The sequence below is a fragment of the Phocoena phocoena genome, chromosome 7 (genome assembly GCF_963924675.1).
Source record: "Phocoena phocoena chromosome 7, mPhoPho1.1, whole genome shotgun sequence".
NCBI classification, from domain to species: domain Eukaryota; kingdom Metazoa; phylum Chordata; class Mammalia; order Artiodactyla; family Phocoenidae; genus Phocoena; species Phocoena phocoena.
Window position 1 is genome coordinate 28,114,510 of NC_089225.1, and position 14,100 is coordinate 28,128,609.

The 14,100-nt window shown below is 33.6% G+C and overlaps 1 protein-coding gene across 1 annotated transcript in view; it reads left to right on the top strand.

Annotated features, from left to right (window-relative positions):
• Positions 1-14,100, top strand: part of KYNU (kynureninase) — a 90,202-nt gene that overhangs the window by 31,360 nt on the left and 44,742 nt on the right. Inside the window, exons 6-8 of the mRNA XM_065880600.1 lie at positions 1,354-1,425; positions 2,632-2,706; positions 5,494-5,640. Of these exons, the coding sequence (XP_065736672.1) occupies positions 1,354-1,425; positions 2,632-2,706; positions 5,494-5,640 (294 nt within the window). The remainder of the gene's footprint in view (positions 1-1,353; positions 1,426-2,631; positions 2,707-5,493; positions 5,641-14,100) is intronic.

The following is a 14,100-nucleotide window of genomic DNA, read 5'->3' on the forward strand; positions in this document are numbered from 1 at the left end:
AATGAATAGCTCTTATCTCAGAACATAAGGAATAAGCGTCACAGTGGGTAAAAAGCAAAACTGCTGCACACACACAAAACAATGATGTATGAATGGTAGCAAACAGTGAGCTTTTCAGAAAGACAGTTTTCCAATATGCTGGGCTTTAGCAGGGTGGGACTATGGATTAGTATGTCTTTGTAGGCTAATTTTGGGGGAGTGGATTAAAAAAGAATTAGAAATTAAAACTAAATTGGAGAAAAAGGACCTAGTACCTTAAATGAGTCACTGTGTTTAGGTGTTTCTTACATCCTAAGAACTTAATAATGTGTATGCCTTAGAATGTCAAATATATTATTGATTTGAAATATGGCACCTATAGTAATTGATGCTATGAAAAATTTGTATTTCATTTTTAAGTGAGATTTTGAAAACATGTCTACAAGACAAAGATGCACAATTAAGATATTGATATTTTATTTTGATAAAATATAGACATGATTATTAAATATGCCTAAGGAAAGTACTTGTGGAGTATGTTAACTATGATGGTAAACAGCATAGTTTTCAGTTCAGACACCTCTGGTTTGGCTCCCAGCTAGGCTACTTAATACCTGTTTGACTTTGGACAAGGGTTTTGGCATCTCTAAATCTTAATTTTTTCCTCTGTAAAAGTGAGGATAATACCTACCTCGTACATATGAAACAAGATAATATGTGAAAATTGCTTTAGCACCCTGGCCAGTGGTCAACATCCAATTAACAGTAGTAATCATCCTCATTGTTATTATTGTCAGTCAGTATTGCTTCTCCAGGAACTGTGTGGAGAAATGAAAAGGCCCCACTGAACACATGAGCTACTTCTCTCTGGTGTCTCTAGAAATGCCAAATGTTTCATTAGGGCAAAGGTACCTCTAGTTGAACCTAAAATTAGATTTCATAATATCATAAAACTGTAGAAATCTTATGTACTAGAAACCAAATCTGCAGTGCTAGATAAATCAATATAAATAAAATATACACAGAACATGATATTTGTCTCATAATAGAGAAACTGCCATTAAACGCATTGGGAAGTTAATTTTTCAATTAACATTTAAGTAAAGTTTGAGAATGTGTTTTTATCTGATTCACATTTTCTCCCAAATTTGCTTTCCTATTGATAAATATAATGAGCAAGTATCTTCTTCCGTTTTAGAATTTACTGGAAACAAGGCTAATCAGAGAAGGTACCTTTGACAGACATCTAGCTGTGTAATTAATTAATGCCTTTAAAATGCTGGAGATTATAAAATGAAAGTGTGGTATATATAAAATGAACAAATGTCTAAGTTGTGCATTAACGCATTTCTCAATAAGTCCATTTCATTGCAGTTATCGTTTTTCAAGCCTACACCCAAACGGTATAAAATTCTCCTAGAAGCTAAAGCCTTCCCTTCAGATCATGTAAGGATTCTTCAAATTATATTTATATTCTTTCTGCTCTTCCTAAAGGAGTATATCATTTGCCTGACTTGAATGTTTATTCACTAGTCTTTTCCAAGTAACCTTATAATAAAAAAGATCTGTCAAATGCTTTTGATTTATGCATTTTTTATAGATTGTAGCTTTATTTCTTTGGTTCAAGTAAAACGTGTTAAAAGAGGAAAGAATTGAATGGGAACATTGATTTATTAGTCTTTTTAAAGACATTGAGCAAACCGCTGGTCTAAATCAAGTGCAGTTATAAATGTTTTATTAATTCTTGTTGCTGTTTTATTTTATGAAATTAAATCGATACATATACCAGTACTTAACCTTTTAGGTACATAAAGTAGGAATATAAACATTTATTTGTCCATTTGTTTTCATAGCACACTAACATAATTATTGATACTTTATAATTAAAAAAATGTATTAAGGACTAAAAGAATTTCTTGTGGTTCAAGAAAAAAATCATGCTACTTTTTCAGGAATCACAGTTGGTAAGAAATATGATTGTTCCAGACACAGACAGGCACAGATTAAAGTATATTGCAGTTTCAGTGCTGTATTTCAGTTTTAGTGTTGGAGAAACTTGATTTCTGTCTTTTCTAAGTATTCTAGCCTACACCTTGTAATTTTAAGGCACTTAATTAATGCAAGTTAATAACCATGCTCTTACTAAAAAGGATCAAACCCCTATTTTGAAAAACTTCAGGGTTTCTAAAATTTCTTGCTCCCATTTATATCTTGGGCTCTCAATGAAGGGAACTTCTTGATGCCCTTTTCTTTTACTAGCTTACTCTTTCTAGGACAAGCCACTTCTGTACTCTCTGTTGGAGCCTAGCAAATCCCCACCTCCTCACTTTGGTTATTTTGTAAATTCTGTTTTGACTTGCATTAGATGATTTAATATCTTATTCTAAAAATCTCTTGTACTCCTAAAGTCTAGATGACCCCTACATTTCCATCCATTTCTAATATTTTGTGTTTCAAAGAATGTTCAGACTGTTGCATGTAAATTATGTTAAATAATTCTTCTCTGATATATTCTGTTTAGTCACTTTTAACCTTGACCTTGAATTTAATATAATAATATGCTTTTATTGGTATTTTATTATTTTTTTCTGAGTTATTTCAATATACTTCTGTACACTGGACTTGATTTAATAAATCATCTTTCTTTTCCAGTATGCTATTGAGTCACAGCTTCAACTTCATGGACTTAACATTGAGAAAAGTATGCGGCTTATAAAACCAAGAGAGGTATATGAGAAAGATAAATAAATATTAATCATTCTTCTATTTAGTATTGATCTTTTTTCTTCATTTTCTTCAAAAGTTTATTAGCTTCATTACTTTAATGGAAGTTTCAAGAAAGTATAAAAGGCCTATACTCTGTTACTGTTAGGTCATTTTGCTTAAAATAGAGAATTAACTCAGAAGTGTATCTATTTTAATTTTTCAAGGGCTATTACAAGCAAACTATTTTCCTATTAATACCACTGGAGTCTGCCATATTCTTCAATGGGATGGGAGGAGATGACAAATTGCATACATCATTTTCAATTTTAAATGCCATTTCCTGTGGGTGCCATTGAAATCATGTTAAAAATTAGTGATACTTGTTGAAATTGAATGATGCCTATCTTTTATGCCCCTCTTAATCTAAGGATCAAATATTTTCCTCTGAGCTTGGCCTGGGGAATAGAAAGGGATGTGGTGTAGCAGAAAAAAACTAGGCTTAGAACTTCGCTATTACTCCCCAGGGAAATCCCAGACCCACCGACATACTGGGTATGTGACTTTCTGATAGTTAATCTATCTCTGAGATTCCTTTATATTTAAACAGACAACAAAGGAAATACCTAGTCAGGCTTGACCATATGTTCAAGGTCTAAAATACTGTGCATTTTACATTAATAAAGATATAAGGCTAAGTTGTACAGGTTTTGACCTATAAACCCTGCATCTTGTGTAATTTTGGCATCAAGAGATCCACACAGAATAAATTTTAGGTTTCACATATGTACGATGCTCCCAGGCTGTTAAACCAGTGTTTGAACATTTATTTCTTTCAACCCAGAACTAATTTGAGAAATTAAAGGTCTACTCTATTCACTTCTATTTGCCAACATGCAATAAATTAATGGAACAGAAAGTTCTCACAGCTTTGGAACAACATCTGTTTCATATGTTGTATATAAATTGCTTATTTCCAGCAAAAATGAGCATAGCCACTAATATATCACAAGTTTTTACTTTAAAAGTGACAAGTGGGGACTTCCCTGGTGGTCCAGTGGTTTAGAATCTGCTTTCCAATGCAAGGGACACGGGCTCGCTCCCTGGTCAGGGAACTAGGATCCCACACGATGCAGGGCAACTAAGCCCGCCCGCCACTAACTAGAGAGAAGCCTGCGCTCCATAACGATAGATCCTTCATGCCACAACGAGGATCCCGCATGCCGCAACCAGGACCCGATGCAGCCAAATAAATAAATAAATAAATAAATAAAATGAAATAGGAACAAACTTACAGTTACCAATGGGGAAAGGTGGGGGGACAGGGTGGAGGGGAGAGATAAATTAGGAGTTTGGGGTTAACACACACACTACTGTATATAAGGTAGATAACCAACAAGACCTACTATATAGCACAGGGAAATATACTCAATATTTAAAAAATAAAAAAATAAAAAAGTAATAAAAGTGACAAGTGTTGTAGAGCTGTATGAGTTAATCATAATTTGGGGACCACTCTTTAGCATTACTGGATTAGGGCACATCAACATAAGACAGAACCATATCTATCATTTAAAAATATATTTCTTATTTGCTTAATACTGATTCTTTAAAGAAATAAAGTATTAGTAGATATAACACTTTCCTTACTTTTCTTTGAAATTATGGTGGACAAACTGTATTAGCTTCCTCTAAGGGAAAAAAAGAGTTTGGGGTTATGATATTAATTTTACTCTGAATTTTTTCTTAGAATCACTGAAATCCTTCTCTTTATGTATAAAGTATGCATCACTTAATAATTCAAAGATTTCATTGTCAATCCTATTTTTATAGATTATCATTTTGTAAACAAGTCTCAGACTATCAGCAGAAATTAGAGTATTTTTATATTTGTGATACATATTATATATGCCTAATGTGGGATACAGTAACTGGCAAATAGTAAGTTACCAAAAATTAAAAATAATTGAAGGAAAATTCATTAATGCCTTAATGAGTTTTCCCCACATATTAATGTAGTTAATGATGCTTTGACTTCATAATCATGTCAGATTTAGCACTGTAGAAAATACATGAAGACTTCATAAATAGGTGAGAATTATCAGGATACAAATAGACTATATGTATCTAGGTGAGTTATTTTCACTCAAGTTGTTTATAAGACCAAACCTAAATTCATTCACAATTTTCAGAAAGTCACTGATCACTAGTCTTAGGTGGGGAGTTGTGGGGGAAAAGTAACTTTGATAATATTGAATTTTATTGATATTTTCTTCATGTTTGGATCTTGATCTTTAGATTGGTGTGGAGGAGATTTTACTCTTAAACTAATAGAAAATATTGGTTAAGTTACACTCAGATGAATGATGTATACGTGCCTCTTTTTTCTGGAAAAAAATATTAGATTGATAAGTAAAATACTAATTTCCAAGAAATTTGCCTTGACATTTGAATTTTATGGACATCCTGTACTTTCTGGTATTTTATTTGATGGGAATAAGAAGGAAACAATCTATAAGTATGTAAATAGTAAAGATTAAGTGAAAAACTGAAGAATAAAATCAAGCAGTAGGGTTTTGCAAAGATACTTTATAAACCTCTTTTTTACTATTTTATTATCATTTCTTAATAACAAAAAGATATTCAAATACATGCTCTTGCCCGATTTTTGAAGATTATTAATTTGAAAAAAATTATCTTTGATTTTTCTTACAGTAGGAAAGATCTCAAGGTGAATTTTAGATTGGGAAATGTAAAGGGACAAATTTGTTATTGTGGATATAATGTAACTTGTGCCTAACGTGACTTTAGGGGGAAGAAACACTGAGATTAGAGGATATCCTTGAAGTAATTGAGAATGAAGGTGACTCTATTGCAGTGATCCTGTTCAGTGGTCTGCATTTTTATACTGGCCAGCTCTTTAATATGCCTGCCATCACAAAAGCCGGACAAGCAAAGGTATGTACGTCATTTCCTCCTTTGCCCCTTGTCCAGAACATCACTCTATAGGAGTATTCAACTGTACTTCTAGTAAAATACCTTTGTTTGTGTCTGTGTAAAATTATTTAAAGAGTTTAAAAAAAGAGTAAGATATATATCATGTATATGATATATGACATATATATGATATATGACATATAAACAATAAATATATCTGAAAAATATATATATATTTTGCTTTAGGCATCTCTATTTAAACCTCTTTTTGTCACTTCTGTGGTCTTACCTCCTTATTAGCATCTGCTCTCCCAATGTCTACCTCTAATCAGCAGTACAGGTGAGCTTCCTGTAAGTGATGTCATTGGTACAGAGCTGCTCAGTCAGCAGGAAGCAGACAATACTTAGGATAGTAACTATATACTAGGACTGTTAGAAGCTCAACTCTGGTGCTTTGTCATATTATAACTCATTCTATATATAATTCATGCTCATTAACACTATGTACCTGAAAAAGGGGAGATGGAGAATAAAAGTTTATCAGTAGATGGAGTTTTACCCAGTTTACTTTAGGAAGCCATTATACTGCCTATAACGAGCAATTTTCCCTCAATACTACTGAATGACACTTACATAGTTTACTATTGTGAAAGAGTAGCTCTTTATATATAAGTGCTTGTAAGAAAGTGTTTTTATTATTTGTTTGCCTGAAAAAAAAAATCAGAGGAACAACATTAAACAGTTACAATTTGTATTTAAAATCTTTAAATAACAGTTCTATTTGATTCAGCAATCAAATCATGTATTTAAAAAGGTAACAACTGAATTATACTCTGAACATTAATAAGTTATGCGATTAATATATGTGTGATATCTAGTTAATATACTCAGTTATTGAAGCTAATGAATGGAACTAATGAAAAAAAATTTAGCACCGTTATCAGCAGTCTTAGGAGTTTCCAACCAAGACTTCCAACTGGTTTGATGGATAACTGTGAAAGTGGTGCATTATGAAAGATATAAAGATAATGTCTTCTTAATTTAGATATTAAATGTTAAGCACCAAAATAAAGGGAGGCCAATAAAATATCATATTTTAAAATGTTATGCAAGTAATCAGAAGTCCCTGATTGCCTTAGTATACACGCATGTCTCATTAAACTTCATAGAAATGAGGCAGGATGGTAAAGAAGAAAGATCATGGGTTTTGGAATCACTCAGTCTGAAATTCATATCTTGGCTAGGTCATTTAATTCTTACATGATCTCAAGCAAGCTAGTTACTTCACTTTTCTGAATTTCTGTTTTCAAAACTGTTAATTTGGGATAACAGGACCTACTTCATAAATGCAGTGTTGATTATGAAGAGTATAAAATATCTTTTGGATTGTACACATTCTACCGTTAAATGGTGGTTCCCTCCCTCCTTCCACTGTCCTCAACAAATATGAAGTTATAGAAAGTGGCTTAAATATAAATTTCCTTTCATTTCCCATTAAAAAGCAAGATAAACTTGTTTAGTAGATGTTATATGTAATTCTTATTCTTAACTACCTTGCTTACTAAAACCATTCTCTCAGTATTTTGCACGCTTTCTTTTATGTAAAAAATATGGTAAGTGCCTACCAGGTAAAACTCTCATTGAGTTTTCAGTCAAAGAAAGGAAGGTAGGAATGAGCAGTTCCATATAAATGTAACTGCACAGGAGTGATGGATACTATGTGAGTGAAATGGCGATCTAGCAGACTTCAATTTATCCATTATCAAAATTATTTTAACAGACATTTATACTCTTGCTAGACAATCCCCTCCATTCTCAATGGAGATTTAGAAAAATTCTTTATAATGTAGACTTACATAGCTCTCTTGGGTGGTCTATGAAGATAAAGCTGAAGAGAGAGACAAAGAGAAAATTAAAGGTGTCAATCAAGAAAGAGTTGGGAAATTCGAGGGGAAAAAAAGCCATAAAAGAGCCACAGTTAGGAACGGCTAAGTGACATAAAAATGACGAAAGTTTCCAGAAGTATGGTTGGAACCAAAAATGATGGATTAATAAAAGTCAACAAGAGTAGATTCTGAAGTAGAAACTTCATATGAAAGGGAAGTGGGGATAGGAATTTTGAAAAACATATTATTAAAGAAATACATGTATACCAAAAAAAGCAGAAATTGTAAGTGGCTTGATGAATTATTTTGAACCCTTATAGCCATCACCCACATCAAGAAACTTCTAGAACATTTATAACACTCAGAATCCTCCTTCTCCCAAATACTGCCTATTACCTCCTCTCCTGACTTCTAACCATATATAAATATATATATATATATATAAAATATATACATATATAAAATATATATAAGCTTTGTCCATCTTTGAACTGTATATGAATGGATTAACGTATATTCTTTTGTGTCTTGCTTATTTGCTATTATATTTGTGGGGTTCATCCATATTGTATGTAGCAGTTTTGCCTGTTTTTCTTTCCACTTCACTATATTATTATAGTGTATGAAATAGATCACAATTTATTTTTTTCCATTCTAATCAGAATAGATGTTTGAGTTTCATTTCCATTTGAGGGCCATTACAATAAATTCTACTGTGAACATTCTTATAAATTTCTTTGGGTATGCCTTCATACCCATTTCTGTTAAATACATACCTAGAATTAGAATCCTTGGAACATAAAGTATGTATATGTTAAATCCTAATCAACAATGCCAACTTTCCAAAGGTTTGTATCAATTTGTCATATACTCCCACTAGCATGTATGAGTTTCTGTTGCTCTTCATTCTCACCAATAGCAAATCTGATTAGTTTGTAATAATTCATTATAGTTTTAATGTGCACTTCTCTGACTATTGATGAGGTTGAGGATCTTTCAAATGTGTACTAGCTGTCTCAGAATCTTCTTTTATGAAATGCTTATTCAAGTGTCTTTCCCAATTTTGTATTTGGTTATCTGACTTCTTGTTGTAAGTGATATAGAAATTGACTCTGATGGAAAGAGAAAATATAAGATTTCTAGTGATCATCTAAAGGGAAAAATAAATAAATTAATAAAAGAACAGTTGGTAGGATGGCTCTGACTCACATAATGAATTTAGAGAATGCTGAGACTTTTTTTAACTGAGGAGAAGCCCTGGGATGGTGACAAGTGTGAGAGGGTAAGGAAAATTAAGCATAAGATCAGGCTAGAGAGCCATATTATAAGGGAAGGCCAGCATGTGAAAAGAGACATCAGTTTGAAGACACACTTTCATATTTTGTCTTAGAAGCCATCTACTTAATTTTATATTATTGGGCAACCTACCATCTTGGAGCTCTGCCTTACTTCTATATTTATATATTTTTCATATACTATTACTTATTTCTACTAATAATTTATTTTTGTCTACATTCACTGAATGCTCCCCATTGTCCTTTGAATTACTATCCCTAAAGATTTTTAACCACTGCCACGACTCAGCTCTCACTGTCAAGTAAAAGCTACAGGCTACTCACACACTTGAAAATTGTTATTTATGAGCATCTGCCTATTACACATGGAAGGCCTATATGCACCCTGAGATCAGTATGTTCCAGACTTGTCTCCCTCCAGAATATCCCTACTGTTTGTTTCATGCCACCATCGTTATAGACCTTTAGACTCAACTCTGACATTTTCCTGTTCTTTACCTTTTCAACCAATCACTTCTTAATTCTACCCTCAGGGTTAGTCTTTCCTTTAATATTCCTGAATCACTTATGAAGGTTTTCAGCTGCAAGAAACAAAATCCCAGAGAAAAATTAGCCAAAGATTAGGGATTTATTTTTCTCACCACAGAAGACTTGAGGCAGGAGGCTGCTAGGATGCACTCAGCAACTGAGTAGTGTTTGTGTGACATCTCCAGGGCTTTCTTATATTTTCTTCAGTCTTTTCATGTCATGGTCACAGGGAGAGTTGTCCCAAATCCAGATATCACAATTCTATTTACAGCAGAGAGAAAGACGAAGGGAGAAGTAGCAGTACAGCTTTATCTGTCCCTTTCATCCAAAGTGCAAAGTCTTTCCCAGAAAAACTAGCAGTTTCCTGTTTATGATTCATTGCCTTCTGAAGTAGTAGTTTCAAAGAAGCATGAGTAAAGGAGTTTTTAGCTTTTATGGCCCTATATTAGAGAGAGGCTGAGAAGAGGGGTTGCGGTTAATTTACCGACAGTAATTCTTGCATTTCCCAATTACACCCCCGTGGAGCATCATTGTTTCTAATCTGTTTCCCTCTTTCCTCTTCTAGCCCTCTTTAATTTTTTTCCTTTTTTTTTCCCTTCGTTCCTTCCTCCCTCCCTTCTTTTTTTCTTTCTTCTATTTTCTTCTTTGCCTCATTTCACAAAACATTTGAAAAAAATTCATGGAAAATTGATTAGGCTCCATAATGAAATATAAAGAGAGCAAAATAAAGAGAAAATCTACATCATCTGGTGAAATGAATAGGCTCCCCACAAATTATAATTTCTCAAGTTGAATTATGATAAGAAATAGGTAATTAGAAATTACTGTCAATGGAAACTCTTGGTGTATAAGGTAGACTAAGTCTTGGTAACAATTAAATAGAACCATAAATGGCTTCACTGTGATAGATGTTTTTGTGTTGCTCACGCAGCAGTCAGGGATCAGCTTTCTCCAGTGCAATGATTCAGGTTACCAGTGGTTCAGGGTTGTATCCTATGGCTTTCATACCCTAGAGCTTCTGTCACTATTCAGCCAAAGAAATGGGATAAAGGGATTTAAAGGGGAATACTAACATCTTAAAAACATTAGCTTAACAATGAAAAAATTTATTTCCACTTATATTCCCTCGACTAACACATGGTCATTTTTGGGAAATGAAGTATATTTGTGTGCTTAAGAGGAACAGTTATTAGCCTTGCCACACCTGGAATTCAGGCGTTTTTGGTTGCTGATGGAGTAGGATACTTATTCTGAAATGCAGTATAGCATTTGCATTAATGAAATGTTTAGATAGTAGAGACAGAGACACACCTGGCCTTGAACCCACATCTTTCCATTAGTTTCTAGAATAGTTTAAATGGCTTAATTCATTTACCAATATGACTTCATTTCTCCACTTAACAAATGGGGAAGGTAATAGTGCCTACTTCATTGATTTGTTCTACTGAGAAACAAGGAACTATCCCTAAAACACTTAGTACTTAGTGCATTGTAAGTAATCAGTAAACGTTATCAATATATAAAAATATCACATTGGCATATCCAACCTACAAAAAAATAATGAATCCTTAGAAAGTGAGAACTTTAAACTAAAGACTCTCATTAGACACTTCTACTCTAGATTATAAAAGAAAACAATAATCTAAGCAGTATGGTTAGGACTCAATAGACTGGACTGAAAACTTTAAAGTCTGGGTAATGGACTGATAAAAATTTTAATAATCTTATCCCCAAAAAAACTCAGTGCCAACTGCTTGCTTTCTACCTTCCCTCTCCAGTGCCACATAAACTGGCCTACAGCACTCTGGAATTCATGGTGCCTGGTAGACAGTGGTGCCAAATAAATACTTTTGAGTGAATGAATGATTGATTCTCTTATTTATCACATCTTTTATACTATCTTACTCTACCTTATATGGATGCCGGCATGTTAGTTTTCTTTTAGCCTACTGAAAATTGAAATGCAAATGACAGCCAAAAAGAAGACTGAATTTTGCAAACCTGTGCTTTGCTTTATTAGCTTCTACCTTGTTATGTGTCACTCTCACCTGGGTATGAGTACAAACATCTCTTAGACCTAACTATAAGTTGCCTAAATTATTAATAAGTAATAATCACAATTACAGCCCAAACAATTTAAAAACAAAATGAATTAATTCTGGATCTAGAACATTAGACGAAAGCAGAAATATGAATAAAGACATCATTATAAAAAAGAAAGATATATTTTAGCTTTAATATCATTTAATAAAAACTGAGGTATCTAAATAACACTCATATATAAATGGTCACCTCACTGATCCATCCATTTATCTTCAGGGAAAGTTTAAATTATTGTTAAAAATGTTTTCAGACTTTTGTAGGAGACAAATGATTGATCAAGCCTCAAAATTCAACATCATCTTGGCTGAGCTACGTCTAGTACTGAAGATTGGGAGTCAAGTCTCATGAACTATTACAACAGAATAATATCAGTAATACTTGCATGAGATATCAGGATTTGAGCAATCAATCAGTTAGGAAAAATCAGTACCTGATGCTTTTGTATATAACTATAATATAAACTGGCATGGTGTATGAAATTTTTATGCATAATAAATTAACCTTTTCCAAAAAGGTTTAACATTGAGATGTTCAATATTAAGTAATCTTTACTAGAAATCATACTAATACAGCCATTCTTTCATTAAAGTCACTGCCAGTTCACCAAATAGGATCTTATCATTAGCGCATAAAAAGAATCTTAGCTCTATATTCTCTATAGCAGAGCGATATGCATTTTAATTTTTTATACATTCTTTCTATCAGTAAATATTTGAGTAGTAAATTATAATAACGGAATTCTAAATAAGAATGCCTAATTTAGCCTGGAGTGTCAGCCTGACCTTCTTAGGGAAGATGAGACAAGAGCCAATTCTAACATTATGAGTAGGAGTTAACTAGGTAAAATCCCCTCCAGGGTGTGGACAGTATGGTGGGGCCATTCTAGATAGTGTTAAAAAATGACAGAATTACAAGGAAGCAAATATTTCAGTATAATTTGATTGTAGAAAAGATTGTATAATTTGATAGTTAGAAAAGATATGACAAGAAATGAGTTTATAAAGCAGACAGAGGCTGAGTAAAGAAGGGCCCACTAAGCCATATTATACATCTTGAGCTTCTCTTTAGTGCCACAGGTAGCCATTAAAAGCTTTTAGACAATGAAAGAACTAGGTTTTGTTTTAATTTTAAAAAGATTTTCCCTGCCTACAGGAATGGGTAGGAATTAGATGAGTAGGCAAAAGTAAAGAGTCAGTTGCAGTCTCTATGCAAGAATTTTAAAACTCGCTATCATGATACAGTTCAAAAGATAGGGGTACCAGAGAGCAGATCCATTTCATACTACATGAAATATTTTTCTGATCTCCTAAGAGATTGTTCTTATTTAATCTTATCATCCTATTGCTATTAAAGACAGATTTTGTATAACCATCAGAAATGAAGGATCTATACTGAGCTCTTGCTGTCCCACCCAGATTTAGTTCTAGCCACAGAATCCAAGGATTAAATACATACATATATATATATATATATATATATATATATATATATATATAGAGAGAGAGAGAGAGAGAGAGAGAGAGAGAGAGAGAGAGAGAGAGAGAGAGAGAGAGAGAGAGAGAGAGAGAGAGAGAGAGAGAGAGAGAACAGAGACAGAAACAGAGACAAAGAGACAGAGAGAGAGAAGAGAAAAATGACCTAAAGTTTAGATGGAATGTCCCATTAACTATACATCATTTACTCTGGGAATAGTGAAGGATTATTCTGTTTAGAAATATAAAGTAAACTATCCTGTTTATCCAAGCAGGAGCCTGGAGTCTCTAAGTCAAAATATGTTGGTAAGGATCAGTGCCCAAGAATCTAAAAATTTTGAGCTGTTTCTAAGAAGTTTTCATCAGATGTTTTAATGTAAGCTTTTCATTAAATGGACCATGTGAGAAAGACTGAGTAGTTCTCAACAGAAGAGAAATTTGCACTCAAGATGTTTTAGAATTACAGATTTGAGAAAAGCAAGACTCTCAGTTGTCAATCAGGATTGTTGCTTTGGCAACCACTCTCATCAAAGCCATGGTGGACAATTATTTCTCCAGATCTAGCCTCGTCTAAACCCAGGGTCCCCCAAGTGAAATATTACATTTATGGTTTTTTTTAGAGGATATGCATTTTATAAAATACTTAAGTTGTCTTAGACCCAGGCTAAAACCCATATTTTTCATGCCACTTGACCAACAAAAGGCTGATTTAAGTCTTTGTTAAGCTGAAAAATGAAAGTGTTACAACATGAAATGTACACACCCGTTTTAATTTATTCACTAATCACCAGAAGAATGGAAAGGAAAAAGTGTGTCTCATGGCAATCAAGGTAGGTGGAATTTCAGAAGACCCCAGAAAAAAAAATCCCCAATAAAATGTGAGAGATTTCTCTTAATGTCCTTCTTCATGATCCCCTTCTTTAAGAAATGTTTTATTAAATTAATTAATTTATTTTTGGCTGCGTTGGGTCTTCGTTGCTGTGTGCGGGCTTTCTCTAGTTGCGGCGAGTGGGGGCTACTCTTCATTGTGGTGCACGGGCTTCTTACTGCGGCGGCTTCTCTTGTTGTGGAGCATGGGCTCTAGGTACGCGGGCTTCAGTAGTTGTGGCTCGTGGGCTGTAGAGTGCAGGCTCAGTAGCCGTGGCACACGGGCTTAGTTGCTCCGCGGCATGTGGGATCTTCCCAGACCAGGACTCA